The sequence below is a fragment of the Pleurodeles waltl genome, chromosome 3_1 (assembly GCF_031143425.1).
Source record: "Pleurodeles waltl isolate 20211129_DDA chromosome 3_1, aPleWal1.hap1.20221129, whole genome shotgun sequence".
In the NCBI taxonomy this organism is placed as follows: domain Eukaryota; kingdom Metazoa; phylum Chordata; class Amphibia; order Caudata; family Salamandridae; genus Pleurodeles; species Pleurodeles waltl.
Genome location: NC_090440.1, coordinates 790,220,285 through 790,238,731, shown reverse-complemented (window position 1 = coordinate 790,238,731; position 18,447 = coordinate 790,220,285). Strand labels below are relative to the sequence as shown.

General features: G+C 41.2%; 1 protein-coding gene across 1 annotated transcript in view; it reads left to right on the top strand.

The window, feature by feature from the left end:
* SWAP70 (switching B cell complex subunit SWAP70) overlaps positions 1–18,447 on the top strand; it is a 361,445-nt gene that overhangs the window by 245,809 nt on the left and 97,189 nt on the right. The window contains exon 7 of the mRNA XM_069223626.1: positions 250–431. Within this exon, the coding sequence (XP_069079727.1) occupies positions 250–431 (182 nt within the window). The remainder of the gene's footprint in view (positions 1–249; positions 432–18,447) is intronic.

Below are 18,447 nucleotides of genomic sequence, written 5' to 3'. Positions count from 1 at the left end.
AATTCATTCTTGCACCCATTTTGAAAGCAATGAGGCATTTTTGTGCTAAGAAATAATGTTGAGCTCAGTTATGCATAATTATGGGTAAACTCATGGAATTCTTAGGTAATTCTGTGTGATTACACTACACTGAATTAAGGGCTCCCACCCTTACTATGAATTAACATCAGGAGTGCAATGAGTTCTTTATTTAAGCTTACATTTTTCATGTTGATTATTTTTTTTTCATTCATGTTAAATTCTCAACAGCCATTCAGTCTACTTTGAATCTAAGGCGATCAGGCTCTGCTCCACCCCACAAGGAGGCACGTCAGAAGAGGCGAGAGAAGCGTCGTAGATTGCAAGCTGAGCAAGAGGAACTAGATCGACGAATGCTGGAACTCCAGATAGAAAATGAGAAGAAGCAGCGGGAGCTGGAATCCATGAGAGAGGTAGCGTAATTTTTACTTGACAGAATTGTAGCTGGAATTATTGCCACGCTTGCACAGTTCATGAAACATGATCTGGTTATCGCTATGTTGATTTCCTCTGTCTGTGGACTGCAGAGAATACAGATAACCTGAAATGCAAGATTAAAATGAAGAACAAATCCTAGAATATGATTCTTCTAAATATGATCAGTAAAGTCATTCATGGTTTTGCATTCTTTGACACATCCACAGACTTACACTGGGGCCAAGCTTGCTGTCCTTCTTTTAGTTAGAGAATGAAAGGTCATACCTTGCTTTCCAGCCTTTGCAACATATGTGAATATAACAGATTTAAGCAGGCCTGTTACTCTCCGATTAGTTTAAAAAGCATAAAATAAACTTTACTCACATTTGTCAACATATTGGGATGTATTCATAAAATATTGAGTAATGGAAGTGATACTAGTGGAGTTCTGTTTTACATACTTTATGCCACTGTGAATTGTACCTAAAATGTCCAACTCCCTATTAATAAAAGTGCAAAGATGGCACAGTCTTTGCTTGTCCTAATTGTATTTAAATATTACCTGAATATTCCTACTTTATTCCCTTTTTAATTTTTTAGAGGGCGTTTCATAGTATGTAAAAGAGTACTACAGGAGTAGATTGACCAGCAGGAGTGTGAATCGGCTGCAATGTTCATAAACTGAACAAGAAATCCTAGTCATAGCCACAGTATTTTATATTACATACACTGGAAAGGCAGGAGATTGACTTGTTCTCATCATTATTGAGTAAGAATTGGCAACGACAGTAGAGCTGACCTTGACAAGTTTGTTTGATGGTTAACTTATTTACTAATTCTTTTATTGTGAGCATATGCCACAAACATGCCAACATTTAAACGTGGTGGCAACTTAACTACAATAAAAACAAATAAAAAAAGGAATAACCATTCATATCATTTTGATAAGACAGTACGGGTAGTGGAGCACTGGTGTATGTAGAACAGGTATAGACACTTTAATTCACATCACAGAAAAATATGATTGTTAATGACCCAAAGAAAACAAAGCATTTCCTTTGAACTATTGTAACCTGAAGACCTAGAATAAACACACAGAAAAGGCAAAAAATGGAAAGAAAAAAGTATTGGCAAAGTGAAGGACTGGCCCACCAGCGTACTCGCTGTAGCACTGAAGTGCTCTTCTTTTCAGATGGATGTGCCCATGTGATCAAGCAGAACATCATCAGTCTCATACCCCATCCACATCAGGTCTCTGTATGAGATTGGTATCCAAGGACCTGATCTCTGCTGGATCTGCGCCTCCTTAATCGATAGAACACAAGGTGTCAGCCTGGCACCTCACTCCTCGGAAGCCTGCAAACTCATCTGCAGAGTGCATCAAAGTTCATCGATCAGCTCCACACTCTTGTATGTATACATGATCCCTCTGGCTAACATCATTTGTGCACACACATCATCATCCTCTCCTACGCAGACGACACACAAACTATACTCCACAACTCATACTCCCTCCCCTACTACAAGAAACAAGTTAAACTTTTTTAAGCTCAGCACTAACAAGACAGAAGTAGTGACCTTCACCAAGAACTCATCACCATAGTACTCCCACTGGTGAACAGCTTAACCCGGACCCACACCTAGAACCCATGCCAGGAACCTCTAGATAATCATCAACAGGAAATGGATATGACTGCACAAGTCACCGCTGTCATAGCATCCTGCTTTCACACCCTGAAGATGCTGAGGAAGATCTTCAAATTGCTTCTAAGCAACACTAGAAGAATTGTCACTCATGCTCTAGTCACCAACAAGTTGGAGATCAACACCCTCTACGCTGGGATCACCAAGCAACTCACTAGATGTCTACAGATCATCCAGAACTCGGCAGTCAGACTCATCCTCAAACTCCTACACAGAACTCATATCACACTATTCCTCATGAAACTACACTAGCCGCCCAATACACAAACGCACTCAAGTCAGACTCTTCACACACACATTCAAAGCATTACACAACACAGACTCCCTGTACCTGAGCAGTAACATCTCCTTCCACCAGCCACCCAGACCCCTTTGCTCCACAGGACTCCCACTCACACACATCCTATTTGCACACAGATCCAGATGAGGAGGATGAGTGTTCTCTTACATTGATCCCAGGCTGTGGAATGACCTCCCACCCCACATCAGAGCCTCCTCCTCTTCTTGCATTCCATAAGAAGCTTTTCAACTAACCGACCTCCCATAGAAAGGTTAGGCACACACAGTTGCTCAGCACCAGTGATAGTGCACTTTACAAATACACATAACATAACAAGCATAACGTCATCACTCACAGTGCTAAAGAGCAAATGGCTTGAAACGGGCTGACTTCTTGCTTCATGGTGTATATTGTGGTGGGTGAAAGCAAATTGTGAATGACAGCTGAACAGACTAGTGGATTAAAAGGGCTCTTTATTCATTTATTTGTGATTTTTTTTTGTTACAACTGGTTGGCCCAGGGAAAACTAAGGCTGTCTCAGAGCAAGCTCTAATGAAAAGGTAAGAGAGTGGGCATAGCTAGATGGTAGACATCGGTCTCTGTTTTAATCGGAGAAAGTTTTTTTTGTTGGTCAAAACAGTCCTGAAATGCACAAAAGGCAGTGCTAGTTAAAAAAAAAAAAAAAAGAGGTTATTGCATTATCTGTCCTAAATTGCTGTAAAAAACGTAAGCACTGCGGTCCTTTAAAGAATTAACATTTTGGTACGTGAAATGGAATACAGACCATGTTACCAAAGACAGAGTTCAGCGACAGTTTACGACCAAAGTTCATTTCGCTACTTTTTTTTCTTTACAACACCAGTGTCTCTATTGAAATAAAACTAAACAGCCTTTCCATTACACCAAAGAAAACGCCTGTAACTTTGTTTCGCCAGTGCAACACATTTAATTTAGAATTCATATTTACATTGAGACCCCTTGCATATAGTTCGCCTAATAAAGACGAAGGACGTGTTTACAATTTCTGAATTTCATCTCTTTGGAAAGCTGTTTTTTAGAAACATATCCCCTACTAGAAAATATCAAGCTGATGAAGTAATTTCCGTATGTCACATGCTGATAATAATTGTATACCAAAATGTGCAGTCTGACACAAAAATGATTTTTTAGTGTTTTCCTTCTAGCATGTGAAGGATGTTTCTCTTTTTTGGCGTGTGTTTCCAGAAGTTTACATATTAACTGTAGGCTCTACTTTTCAAATAACCAGTTATAAAATGGCTAGTTCCTTTGTTTTTCACTGCATTGTGAATATGTATGCTAGTGTAACCGTTGAGCTAGAACTTCCTTTATTTGAGGTAGGTCACAGGGGCAGATCCAGCTTCTTTTGTATTTCCAATGTGATCTTTACACAGAAGCTCCAACACCGCTGGACTACTCAAGTATCGAGGGCCCAACCAGTACTGATGGACCCACAATGCATTGTCCACGGCTGCAAATGTCACTGTTCACATCGAGTGAAGCATCAACAGAGACAATGACATTAAACAAATATTGTGTTACTCCTATTATTTTGCTTTGCTGACTTTAAGTGAGTTTAACCTGAAAGGGCATTTTAGCACTAGTGATAGCTTTTGACATCTGCCTCAGCCTGAACTTAACATAAATGTGGAGCCCCATTAGGTCTAGCTTCATAGTGCAGCTCTGCCTTTTCATTGGACACCTTGAGTACAGCATTTCATTGGAGGCCAAGTGTATATGTTTGCCAAAGGGAAATTTGGCACTCTCATTGGCTGTTGGAGGATCTCCCCATAGCTAAATTTGTACCTGCATTAAAATGTGATAACGTGACAGCATCCAGTGGGACATCCTCTATGATACTGTGGTCCTGTTCACTCAGGTGGTTGTTTGTTTACTGAGCTTTGTGAGCCAGCAGGTGTATGGCCAGCACAAAATGGCACTCTTTCTCCTAGAATTGGCAATTATCTTTTAATTAAGTCTGCTGTTCTTTGATTTACACTTTTACAAGAGCAGGAGCCACCTGCCGCACGAGCCCGCCCTGAAATAATGCAACAGGCACCACCTAAAGCACTGCACTCTGTGCAGCCAAGTGCCTGAAAGACGCCTCAGGGAATCCGGCTAGCGGGGACAGAGAGGGTGTGGAAGATGAGAGAGGTCCCAACTCCCAGTGCGAAATGAGGGCCGCAGAAGTGTTTGCGCCAAACCTCACCCTGCTTTCAGGGGCACAGTGCCAGAGTAGGCAAGGAGGTGGTGCTGCACTTGCTTGGACCCTTTTATATTAAGTGCTCGCTCTCTAGTTGTAGTGCAGAGATTAGGCAAGGTGTTGTCTCAAGGTGGTGGCTGATGTTCCAGATTAATTACCACTAATCTTCAATACTTATAGTCCTGAAGTCCTTGTACCAGTCATTACATATAAAGTAGTCCACTTCAACGACAGGCAGATTAAAACACTCCTGCCTATTCACCATTCACCAGTGGGTGCCATAAACGACTTGGTTTACCCAGCATCCTCCTGCCTTACCCAAGCGGCAGCGAGGAAGAGTGAGGTATGGGCAGGTTGTAATGATTGTAGGACTTCAAGCCTAAGAGTAATCAAGCTTACTGGGAAGTAATCTCTGACAATACCGCTACATCCTATGTCCTCACAACACTCCTTACCTATGATGTATACTCAAGCAATCCACTTGGGCTTTGTTTCACAAACAAAAGTCCACACACTGAGATCCTGCTGCATACAGTGATTTATTTCAGAGCTATTTGAATAATTCAAGACAGAATTAAGCCCAAGACCAGACACCAAAGGATTTGTTCTCATCATCAGCTCCTTGTAAACTATAATGCTGGACAAATGTATCCTATAATATATAACCTATAATGCTGGACAAATATATCCGATAATATATATAGCTCTACAAATCTGACTTAAATGAACATCCTTTACTCCTGCCCATGAAGCGACAAGCCCGTTGTTGACCTTCCTTGGATTACTTAAGGAAGAGGTCAGTCCACAAATGATTATGCTATACCAATCGTTTATCTGATCCATTTACTTATGGCCATGAGTGAGGCCTTTTTCCCCTGACCAGCAGATACAAATTCAGGAGATGATCAGATTCCCTAAACTCCTGGGTTCTTTAAAGGTACACGGAAAGAGTTATCTTTCAACAAAAAGATGTAGAAGATGTACTCTTCCAGAGTAGTAGGAGCTGGGACGAAAACAGACAACACAAACTCCTGAAATCTAAACAAAGGAGTCACGACTTTAGGGTGGAAGACAGGATCTGACCTCAAAACCACTCTGTCCTTTAAGACTGTAATAGACTGAACTCTGCTCATCAGGGCTCCCAGTTATCATATCATTATAACAGAAGTGATTCCCACCAAAAATGTAAATTTCAAAATAAGGCCTTAGGGCCTGATTACGACTTTGACGGAGGGGATTACTCCGTCCCAAATGTGACGGATATCCCGCCCACCGTATTACGAGTTCCATAGGCTATAATAGACTTGTAATTTGGCTGTTTCAGTGGGGACCCCTCCATGTACTTTGAAGGGGAGCCCCATCAAGTTTTGTTATGCAGTTGCACAGAGTTGTCATGTGAGGATGAGCCAAGAACATTTTTTTCCAAAGATGTGAAGCTGAGCTCTTACCTGCACCTAAATTATCTCAAGGTTAATTAAAGGCTCTAATTACAGATCACTGGTGCCTGACATTTGAAACTGAAAGGCTTTTCTCTAAATCCTTCGCACAGAAATGACAAGATTTCTGAAAGATCACAATATAAAGCAGAAACATTTCTAGTCACACCACCCTTGGAAACTAGACCAATGTTTGGAATAAGCTTTGAGAGTGGAATGCTTTATGGAATTCTGTAGTGCGTAGGCTAATTGTGATAGATGCCTGTCTTCTGTAACCCCTCTATTTTAATCTCCAAACTGAAAGCTGCAAATATTTTTGAAGAGGAAATTAAAGGTACTAGTTTGCAATGGGGATAGAGATAAAGGAAGATGCAAGGGGGGTTCCAGTGCCAGAGCCTGAAGAAGAGGAAATCATGAATTTCTTGGCCAAAACAAGACTATGACAGTGACCTTGTGAGTGCTCTCTGATTTTGTTCAGTAATCAGGGATGTAAAGGAAAAGTGTATAGTGATTTCTGAGGTAAAATGATGGTAAAAAAAAAAACAGCCCAGCCCCCTTTTCCTGGAACCTTGAACGAACATTCAATTGCTTTGAATTGCCAAAAGATCTAAGAACACTGTTCCAAACTTTTTGCATATCTTCTCAAATGTCAGAGGAGACAATGGCATTTCCTGAGATTGAAGCAAGCACCTGCTTAGGAAATCTGCTTTATTGGTGCCACCCCATGTATGTAGCACTCGGGATAACAAATAAAATTCTGCCAAGCCATTATCTGCCTGGCTGGCAACCTCAGTGCTTTGGTATGGGTTTCACCCTGATGATTTACATATGGAACCACTACCATATTTTCCAATCTCACTAGGGCATTCCTGTCTCGTATAGATTCTCTGAATGTTTTGAGAGCCCTGAAAATGGCAGTCCGCTTGCTCCAGTTGGAGGAGTGCAGAGTCTCTGAGAGAGACCATCTCCCTTGAGTGTATTTGTTTTCCAACCTGGGCCCTCCCATTCAAAAGACATTGCATCTGTTCTTACTAAGGAAATGTGTCCCATATAATAAGCAAGATCGTTTGACAAATTGTCCATCACCAGCCACCAAACTATGGATTATTTAAGCTGGTCTGGTAATGGAACCGACACTTTGGACTCCTGTGATGCTGCACAGCAGTACTTTAGAAGACAGTGTATCAAAGGGTGCATATGCCGGCATGCCCATAGTACCAAGAAAATACATTATGCTATATGCCCCTGCAACCTCTATATCATTCTTGCCGGGCCTTGAGATAACTCCATTATTTTCCAAATCACAGTTTGGGTGGCAGTTATGTGTTCAGTGAAGAAGACCAAAGCCAAGTTGTGCCTGAGCTTCACTCCTATAAACAAAGCCTGTCTGAAGATTGCAATAGTCATAGGATTACATGCGCTAAAGAAGACTTACCATTGTAACAGATTCATCCTAAACAAAACTGTACTGTACTGTACTATTGCTTTTCTTCTAGACATATATTGAATTTACGCAGCTGAAACTGATTTTGCTTTAAGTATTGAATTAACATGACAACTATATGAATAAAACTACGAATTGCATCTCAACAGGTATGCTGGAATTGATTGACACATACTTTGATGATTATGTCTGCATTGATTGATATAATGATTTTTGATGTTTCTTCACCTTCCTTTCTTTGGTTCATTCAAAAACAGTTTCAACTAAGGGTCTAAGCAAATTCATTATGTGGCATTTTGTTTATTTTGTAAGAAGATTAGACCTTCACCTTTGTTTGCCTAAAGAATGACTGTAGGCAAACTTGTGTGGAAGTGGCTCAACGTCGGAGGCTCAACCCGGCAGGAGCCTTTAGTTCTGACATTCTTCTTCCCGCCAGATGCAAAAGCAGGAGGATGCTGTGTAAGCCAAGTCCTTTGTAGCACCCAGGGGAGAATAGGCCGGGCTTGGTTAGCAGCACTGTCTGTTTTCTCTTCCCTGTGCTTGAGGGGAAAACACAGGAAAAAGAAAACACGTTAACGGGAAGAGAATGTAGATCATAGGGCTAATCAGCGGGTAAGAGATCGCGTCCTGAGTCACCACTGCACACACCTGGTACTTCTGGTGATGTATATGAATTAATGGAAAATCAAAAACTGAGAAACCACATTAGAGGAAGCCAAATAATGGAAAGCCAATTTTAAGTAGAGACAATATTAACGAAATGCAAATAAATCGAAACATTTTAAAGGAAATATAATTTTAGGGAAAATCCAAAATGACATTAAACTCGGGTGAGTTTAGGACTAGTGAGGGAATTATTGGCTTTAGGGATGGATAATGTTTCGGTGTGGTCAGGGGTTTTTAGGATTAAGGAATAAGCTGAGGTAAGGCATAGAAAGGGGTTTTAGAGTTCAGGGATAGGTACAGTTTAGGGGTGGTGTTTTTTTTTTTTAAAGTATCCACAGGGGGTAGTGAGGGTTTTTTGGGGTTAACTCGTGAGTGGAGTGTGTGGTGTTATTAGGGTTCAGGTGTGGGTTGAGTATAAGAGTTTTGAGAGGTTTTAAGGTTCATGGATGGGCGAAATTTAGGGCTGGTGAGGGTTTTAAGGTTCAGTAATGGGTAAAGGTTAGGGGTGGTTCCGAATTTTTAGGATTCAGGATTGGGTAGAGTTTAGGTGTAGAAAGGGGTTTCTTGGTTTGTGGATGGGTAGAGTTTATGGGTGCTGAGGGGCTCGTAGGTGTCATGGATGGCTGATGTTAAAGGGTGGTGAGGGTTTTTTAGGGTGCAGGGATGGGTGGAGTTTGGTTATGGTGAGGGGCTTTAAGGGGTCAGGGATGAGTGGGGTTTAGGCATAGAAAGGGATTTTACCGCCCAGGAATGGGTGGAGTTAAGGGGTATTGAGTGGTTTTACGGTTCAGGGATGGGTGGAGTGTAGGTAAAGAAAGTACTTCTAAGGTTCAGGGAAGAGTGTAGGTTAGGGGACAGGGGTGGGTGTAGTTTAGAAGAAGTGAGGGGTTATTTGGTGTCTGGGATGGTTGGAGTTGAGGAGTAGGAAGAGTTCTTAGGTGATTGTTGGTCTTTATGGGTTGTGAGAGGTCAGGGATGGATGGTGCTTAGAGGCCGTGAGAGGTCAGCAAACTAAAGGCATCCAAAATAATGTTTGGTAATGTAAAGATCTAAATCTGAAATCATGTGTCCTGAAGTAAAGCAGTGAAATAAATAACTCCGATAAACCTGCTTCTGAAATTAAGACCTGTATTATATTTAGACCTGAAAACATAAGCATGCAAAAGCCAATTTTGAGCAAAAAGACATTCTGTAAATTGGTTTCTACAAAATGGTAAATGCCATTCAGTCTGAACATTTCCATTAAACAGTTTAGATCAAATGGTTTCACAATAATGATGTTGTTTTTCTATTAAATCACCTACAACCATTTCTGGAGATGTATTGCAACGTTACTCTTAGTCATTTAGACAACCTTTGGTGGGCTTATGGCATGTGTGACAAGGATTCAGGGGAAGGAGGCGTGGTGAGGTGGGGATAGGTTTGCTCACAGTTCACAAGTCCTCTAGATTGATAGCCTCTTAGTTAATGATTGTAATCACACAGCTCCCTGGTATTATACTATATTATATATTTATATGGAACACAGAAACATTCCCCTTAACATTTTGTAATTTACAGTAAGAGAGTTGGGAAGTAAATTATCATTACTAATGGGTGGTGGGAAATAGATGTGGACATTCTCTCCCACCGTCTTCTTGAAATCATGTTTCTAGACCGATGCTGTCTCGTTTGTAGCTTCCAAGTTTGTCGTTTTCCCATGTCAGATGTAGAATTTTCTAATTTTGGATTTGTGTTGTGCTTTTTCTTTCTAGATTGATATGAAGCGCTGGATAAAAATAAATTAGACCGTTTTGTTTAACTATATTATCTGCCTAGCTGAGGCTGTGTGTGAGTTCAGGGTGAGGGGAGTGTCTGTGATCCCAAGCAGAGTGATATGGCTGTATGGGTATAGGGTGAGTGGAATGCTTTCTGAATACGTGCAGAGTAAGTGGTCTGTCTGATTGTGTGCCTCATGTACATTGTGTCTTGGCGCGTGTGAGTTGAGTGATGTTTATTGTGGGCACAGGATAAGCGGTGTACCTGTGTGAATACAAGGTGAATGATGTGGCTGAGTTTTGGGGGAGGGTTGCATTTGTCCTAGTCTATGCTGACAATTGTGCACGCATTGGTATAGGGTGAGAAATGTGCCTGTGTGAGTGCACGATGAGCAGTGAGCCTGTTTGAATGCAGAGGGAAGGGAGTCTGTGGTTGTATGATAATCACTAATAAAACACACATTCCATTCGCGCCTCCACAACACTCTTATGACATTCTGATTCTTAAACTAGGTTTCATTGAAGAGCTGCCTGCCCCCATGACACAAGAGCCTGGAGAGGATCCACAAATAACATGAGGCACAGAGGCATAACAGAGAACACACACAGCGAGGGCTAGAGGTAGCCAACAATGTTGTCCCAAAACAGACCATTGTAAACATTAAGCCAAAGATAACTATAAAAACCTAAACTCTCCCTCACCCGTACACTACTAAACCCACACCCTTGACACCTATCAAAAACATGCATTCACAAACGCAAATATAGATCCAAGGAGGAGCAGAGAACTTTACAGAGTTTCTTTTATTGCAGCAAGATCATTACAAACCTGAGGTGTTACAATTTCTCGGGCTCGGGTTTGAATTGATTTCGAGAGTCTTGATTTCTACAGGGTGGCAGGGAGATGTCATTGAGATGGTATTAGCAAGGGTAAATTGGGCCTTTACAGGTCACATATTCTTTTCTATGCTTCGGTTTTTACATTACTCTAGTGACTGATTGAAGAAGTACAGTGCCCAGAGTCACATGGGTTTTGATCCAGTGCAGAAACAGGGATTAAAACCAATTCATTTGTAATGTGTGGTCATCGACTCAGCCCCTAGGCAAACGTTTGTCGCATTGAAGGGGAAAGGGAAGTCACCAATGCTCCATGACCCTCACGCTTAACAGCATCTCCTACTCTGCAGACACATAAGGCACATTGAGAAATGTTTTCTGATATACCAAAATCCTGCAACACTTCTTTGGGACCCAAAGGCAAGTCTACCTCTCATGAACAGAAGAACTGTGTGCTCTTGACAACCAGGGAAAACACCTGAATAGGAAAACACAGCCTCCTGGTGCAGCCAGGGATGGGATTTAAGACAACAAGCCCTCAGAAACTGGCAGTTGTAACATAGCTCCGAAATTCATATTTGACAGAAGGATACAATAAACTCATGCAACAGTTGGGACAGAAATCCTTCCACATGCCTGAAAACATGAACTAAATATTAAACATGCTTCAAGGAAAAGAATGACCACATTTCCTTGCCACTCAAAAGTGGTGTAGGACTATTAACCCCACCGCCTGCCTCGGTATGATCCCTGAAGCAGGACTCAGGTGGTTAGCATCGTTCAGTGAACTAACTTCATTCAAGTAAGCAAAAACAATTGAAACACCCTTCAAATTCTCCAACATCACACTTTAGACTGCATTCTAGAAAACTGCTGAACATCTGCATTCATTGAGGCGGCTGACACCATCGAAGAACACAGTTGAAACATCACCAGATTAATAGAAACATAGCTTAATGCAATGGCCAATCACAGACTTGCTGCTTCTCCATTGCTAAGCCATCGTCCATCCAACTGGGAAAACAAAATGACTTTTCGCTTTTCTCCTCAACAGGACTACCACGTCATACAAATAGCCCCCCACACATAAGTGCCTTAAGAGTGCCTGTGATTGGGAATGAAAACATCACCATTTAAATGCCCAAGGAACCTCAAGCTGTATTTGCAAATGCATAGATTACATCGAAACACAACTCAGACTCCTTCTACCCTGTAAATGAACCTTTACTGGAAAGATGCCTCGGGTCCAAAGATATTCACATCCTCTACTTTGTTTGCTGTGTTGCTATTATTCAGTTGTTTTCATGCAGATGCACTGTCACCTACCCCGGTGCTGATTCTTTCGACAAATGCCAATATCTGTGATCCGAAATACAAGTAGATTCAACTCAAATGATCTAACAAAGTTGTTCCCCTGGGCAACCTATATTGTTTTAATGATACACAAAGGTATTACTGTCTCAGGCTGGTCAGGATCCAGTACATCAACTCCTCTCTTTTTTGTTGGTTAATACTTTTCTTTTCATTAATTTATCATTTAACTGCAGGTGCTATGGCTAGAACCTGATGGGCTCTTTACTGAATACTAATCTGGTGTGTGCATATCTGTTCGACTGTCTATCTGTCTGTCTTTCTGCTGAAAAAATGAAGGTTAAAGTGACATTAGTGTTAGGTGTTGAAATATCAAACAACCACTGAAATTCACCAGTTACAATTTACTGAGCTAACTATAACTTGTGCCACGCCATATGCTGCTTATGGCATCATCCATGCTACTGCTCTTAAAATAGTTTTTTTAAACCATTCGGTCCTTTTTTAAAACATAATGTAGGTAGTAATGGCCGTATGAACATACATGCCACAGACTGAGTTTATGTATACATGTACAGGTACAAAATAAAAACAGTGTGGTATCGAATTCAAATCTGATTATGAATTGTAAAAGTTAAATGGTACAAACTTTAATTACCATGAAGATTTAAGTGCATTTAAACAAGGTAGAGACTGAAGGGAGCTAGTGTGATTTGCAAATGTATGTTTCAAATAGATTGTGGGTTAATTCAAAAGCTGTTGCCAAAACGTGTGAAAATCGAAAGCATCTCCTTACAATACATCAGCCACCTGTGGATTTCTGTACACATACTTATGTTAGAGTTCTCATGCAGCGATATCAACAATTTCTACATAAACTGGAGATTTATTTCCATAAGGTCAGTGAAAATTCTGAGACCTTATGCACTGTTGTACAATGTACAACACTATGCTACAAACGAACGGTACGAATCACATTATGATTGTAAGCATTGTTAAAATGATGTACACCATTCTGCTTATTTCAGGAATATGTACTACTGAGGGTTGTCCATAGGACCTGGTTGTGCATGCCTTATCATTGGCTAATGTATGTATGTGAAGTCGTTCACTTAGTATAGTGTTGGATGAGGTACTTAAAGTCATCTCATTAAGGTGTGTAATGATCAAACACTGTTTTTGAAGTGTATTCAAGGTTTAATAAGTTGCTCATCTCATTATGTCTACAGAGCAATTAAGTTTGTTACACACCTCAATACCAGTAAATAATAGCATAACATCCATTGAATGAGCTATAGGCTTTGCGGACTGAAAGTAATTCAACAAGTTACAGCTGTATCCAATTTGCTATTACCAATCAAGTAATAATCGGAGTAAAATTTGCAACGTGCATTACACTTTTGGTGGATGCCACCCTGTTTTTACTGGTATTCACCCACCTAATGAACAAAATCTTTCCATACATACTAATGGGGTCACCCACTTTTTAAATCTTGAATAGCCCACTAAATAGTGTTAGTTCTCTATTGCCCTTAGTGCGGTCACACTCTAAAACACCTCATAAGATCTGCAACTTCCAGATAAGAGCTTGACTGATAAGCATTATGTACTGACGGGGCACCTTTAACCAGGCTGTATAGACAACTTTCTGTAGTTTGGTAACATACACTACATATTCAACTTTGGAAAGCAGAAATGAGTACAACCATAGGTCCATTATTACAATCACACTGTGAGTTACACCACCTCTAATTGGGTCAACCCTACATTGTACATTATTTAAAAATGCCTCAAAATCATCAGAGAAGTTCTGCAAATAAATGCTTACACATTATATGTCTTCCGTTTAGATACAATCTGTCTATAGCAGTGTTTGACATACAGGGAGTGCAGAATTATTAGGTAAGTTGTATTTTTGAGGATACATTTTATTATTGAACAACAACCATGTTCTCAATGAACCCAAAAAACACATTAATATCAAAGCTGAATATTTTTGGAAGTAGTTTTTAGTTTTTTTTGAGTTTTAGCTATGTTAGGGGGATATCTGTGTGTGCAGGTGACTATTACTGTGCATCATTATTAGGCAACTTAACAAAAAAAAAATATATACCCATTTCAATTATTTATTATTACCAGTGAAACCAATATAACATCTCAACATTCACAAATATACATTTCTGACATTCAAAAACAAAACAAAAACAAATCAGTGACCAATATAGCCACCTTTCTTTGCAAGGACACTCAAAAGCCTGCCATCCATGGATTCTGTCAGTGTTTTGATCTGTTCACCATCAACATTGCGTGAAGCAGCAACCACAGCCTCCCAGACACTGTTCAGAGAGGTGTACTGTTTTCCCTCCTTGTAAATCTCACATTTGATGATGGACCACAGGTTCTCAATGGGGTTCAGATCAGGTGAACAAGGAGGCCATGTCATTAGATTTCCTTCTTGTATACCCTTTCTTGCCAGCCACGCTGTGGAGTACTTGGACGCGTGTGATGGAGCATTGTCCTGCAGGAAAATCATGTTTTTCTTGAAGGATGCAGACTTCTTCCTGTACCACTGCTTGAAGAAGGTGTCTTCCAGGAACTGGCAGTAGGACTGGGAGTTGAGCTTGACTCCATCCTCAACCCGAAAAGGCCCCACAAGCTCATCTTTGATGATACCAGCCCAAACCAGTACTCCACCTCCACCTTGCTGGCGTCTGAGTCGGACTGGAGCTCTCTGCCCTTTACCAATCCAGCCACGGGCCCCTCCATCTGGCCCATCAAGACTCACTCTCATTTCATCAGTCCATAAAACCTAAGAAAAATCAGTTTTGAGATATTTATTGGCCCAGTCTTGACGTTTCAGCTTGTGTGTCTTGTTCAGTGGTGGTCGTCTTTCAGCCTTTCTTACCTTGGCCATGTCTCTGAGTATTGCACACCTTGTGCTTTTGGGCACTCCAGTGATGTTGCAGCTCTGAAATATGGCCAAACTGGTGGCAAGTGGCATCGTGGCAGCTGCACGCTTGACTTTTCTCAGTTCATGGGCAGTTATTTTGCGCCTTGGTTTTTCCACACGCTTCTTGCGACCCTGTTGACTATTTTGAATGAAACGCTTGATTGTTCGATGATCATGCTTCAGAAGCTTTGCAATTTTAAGAGTGCTGCATCCCTCTGCAAGATATCTCACTATTTTTGACTTTTCTGAGTCTGTCAAGTCCTTCTTTTGACCCATTTTGCCAAAGGAAAGGAAGTTGCCTAATAATTATGCACACCTGATATAGGGTGTTGATGTCATTAGACCACACCCCTTCTCATTACAGAGATGCACATCACCTAATATGCTTAATTGGTAGTAGGCTTTCGAGCCTATACAGCTTGGAGTAAGACAACATGCATAAAGAGGATGATGTGGTCAAAATACTCATTTGCCTAATAATTCTGCACTCCCTGTATATTGAACATGGGCATTTGCACAAACATCTACCGGTAAATAACTATTTGTGGACCGGAGCTTTTGCTTTTCAATTCACAATCTATTTTAAAACCTGGCTGTGCAACCCACAGCATGTGAGCTCATAGTCTACCTTGTTTAATATGAAGTACTCATCGCACCCATAACTTTAGTGGTAGGTAAACAGGCACTATATAACTTTCCCCATGGAGTACTACATTTTGCTCTAGATCTTATGCTGCTTCTGTTTTATATACACAGTCATTCTATGGCTGTCTTTACTACTAGCATAATTTGTTTTAAAAAGGATGTAAAAGACTAATGAGTAATGAAAAAGCAGTGATTTCTATGATGTCATTAGTGATGCCATTAATGATGCCGATTGACATGTCATGAGTGATGTAATCTGTGCCTTCAAAAACGATGCATGACGAGTGCAAGTTATTGTTCGTTCACTAAACTACAACTGGTGAAATTCAGTGTTTTTTCAGTTTTTAATCATTAGTTGTTTTCTCATTCCTTCACCTAACTAGAACGTCACTTTAACCTTTGCTTTTTTTTCAGTCACTTTCTAGGTCTTTTTTGTAACTTAAGGTCTTATTGCCACATAGACATAATGTCACTTCAACCTTTAAATTAGTTGGGGAATTTCAGATTTTTGTTTTTATCATATTCTGAATGTACTTTCTAACAGCTTCTTCAGGTGAGCAACTCCTCTGTGCATGGTGTGCGACCATGTGCAGTGAAGTTTGGGCACAGGGCCTACCTCTGATAAATCCTTGTGTCCAACCTTCTGCAAGTATCTAACCTGAACCCCTCTGCACAGAACCTTGTGTGAAATGAGATTTCAGCCAGCTAATCTGATCATTTGATACTGCTGTACCGAAATGAAAGAGTGGAGAAAAGGTTCTCTTGGTCATTCAGAATGGCCTATTTTTTTATTTTTTTGTACTGTGGGAGGTCCACAGGACTAACCGTCTACTTATAACTCACTTTTTGAGCATTAACCCCTTCATGCCCAACCCAAGCCCATCTTTATTTACTGTTTTCTCAAATGGCTGAATGGATTTACACCAAATCACAAAAAGCATGCTTTCTGAATAAAGTTTTAACTTTTTACCAAATTTGGGGCCCGATTACGAGGCTGGCGATATCAAGACCACCAGCCTCGTGGTAGCGGTCAGCCCACCGCAGCTTTGGAGAACCGACCGCCACATTACGAATTTGGTGGGCAGACGCACCCACCTACCTGCCAGGATCAGTGGTCCCAACGGCTCGACGGTGGTCCTGGTTGTAATCAGCCAGGGCAGCGCTGAAGTCGGCACCACCCTGCTGATTACAACCTTTTTCTCCGCCAGCCTTTTCATGGTGGTCTGACCGCCATGAAAAGGCTGGCGGAGAACAAGTGGAGGGGGCCACAGGGGGCCCATGCCTGACGGGAGACAGCAGCCTCACATGTTTTCTGTACTTGGTCGCTGCGCTGGAGGAGGGCTAACCACCGGAAAAGGCATAATGTATGCATAATGAAAGCAAGCAGATTTTTACAGGCAAGCCCACGAACCAATGGAAGATACTGACGTGACATGAACAGGGCTCTGAGTCCTCTTCTTACTACTAAAGCGTCTCGCAAGCGCATGCGACGCAGGCTCGACCCTAAAAACAAAGTTTTCCCCTTTAGCTTCCAGGTCAACTGGCCAATAATCCAATTAATGACTTCTTGTTGTTGTGGACACAATGACGGTGCTGTGCGTGATAAAACAAACCAAGGCGCCCCCCTCGCAATGAATCATCGCTCAGCTTGGACAGCCGCACTGGTTGTTGCTCACAGGAAGACGCACTCTCCGGAGGATATTGTCAGAGTGTGTTGCATGTGGGCCGAGTTAAGTGAGGCCGGAGTTGGTGCCAATATACAGGCTACAAGTATTTGTGAGTGAAGAAACTGTGCGATGCCAAATGCTGGCTCAGTGTAGTGGCAGCACTGTGCACAGCACTCTGCAAGCAGTCCTCGACTCGCGCTACTAATGCAGTGGTGGTGTCAGGGGTGCTATAAATGCGTGACTAAGCATTTTAGTACGGTGAAGCAGATCACCACACCAAAAATGCGTTAGTCTAACCCCTGACGGGTGGTTCTTGACAGGGCTGTGCAGTGAACATGAGTGAAACTGATATTTCTTTCACACATTCCTTAGGGGTAGGTAGCAGAAACACAATTTTTAACGCCTGCTTGAAGTCTAAATACATGTATTAAAGCAAAAAATACATAGAAGAACGCATCCAGTAACACTGCTCTTTTCCTCCTGAGATAAAGAGCAATGTAATGTTAACTCCTTCTCCAATTTAACTACCTTTATACATTTTTAGTTCATAAACAGCAATGGGAAAGACATGACAGAAATCAAAACTCAAAACAATGGAAGTTTCACCAGGTGTCAACTTTCCTCTTGAAAAGGATGGAAAAGACTTTGAAAAGATACAGATAATATACATTTCTCAGATGCTGAATTAGTTATTTGTCAATCCTAAGCCACAGGTACCAATGCAAACAAGCATTGGCAAACCCAATAGGTCGTGCCTGTGTAGATTTATTGGCTTTGCTAATGCTTTTTTAGTCATGTTGCAAATGGCTGAAAGTAATGTAAAAAAGCTATATGACACAGCCAGTGTTGTCCACCTTATAGCGCTTATTTATTTTCAGTTATGCGGCACTGAAGCGAGCACTGCTGTACAGTATGGCTAAAAAACATTGACAAAGCCAATAGGGCTCACATAGGCAAGACCTATTGGCTTTGCCAATGCTTGGTGTGGAATGTCATGTGGTAAGTTATAAGTATTTATGTAGTGTCCGCAATGGCTGAAGTGATAATGTTATAGAATGGAGAATGCCCTTGTCAAGGTGTTACTGTGCCCAGAT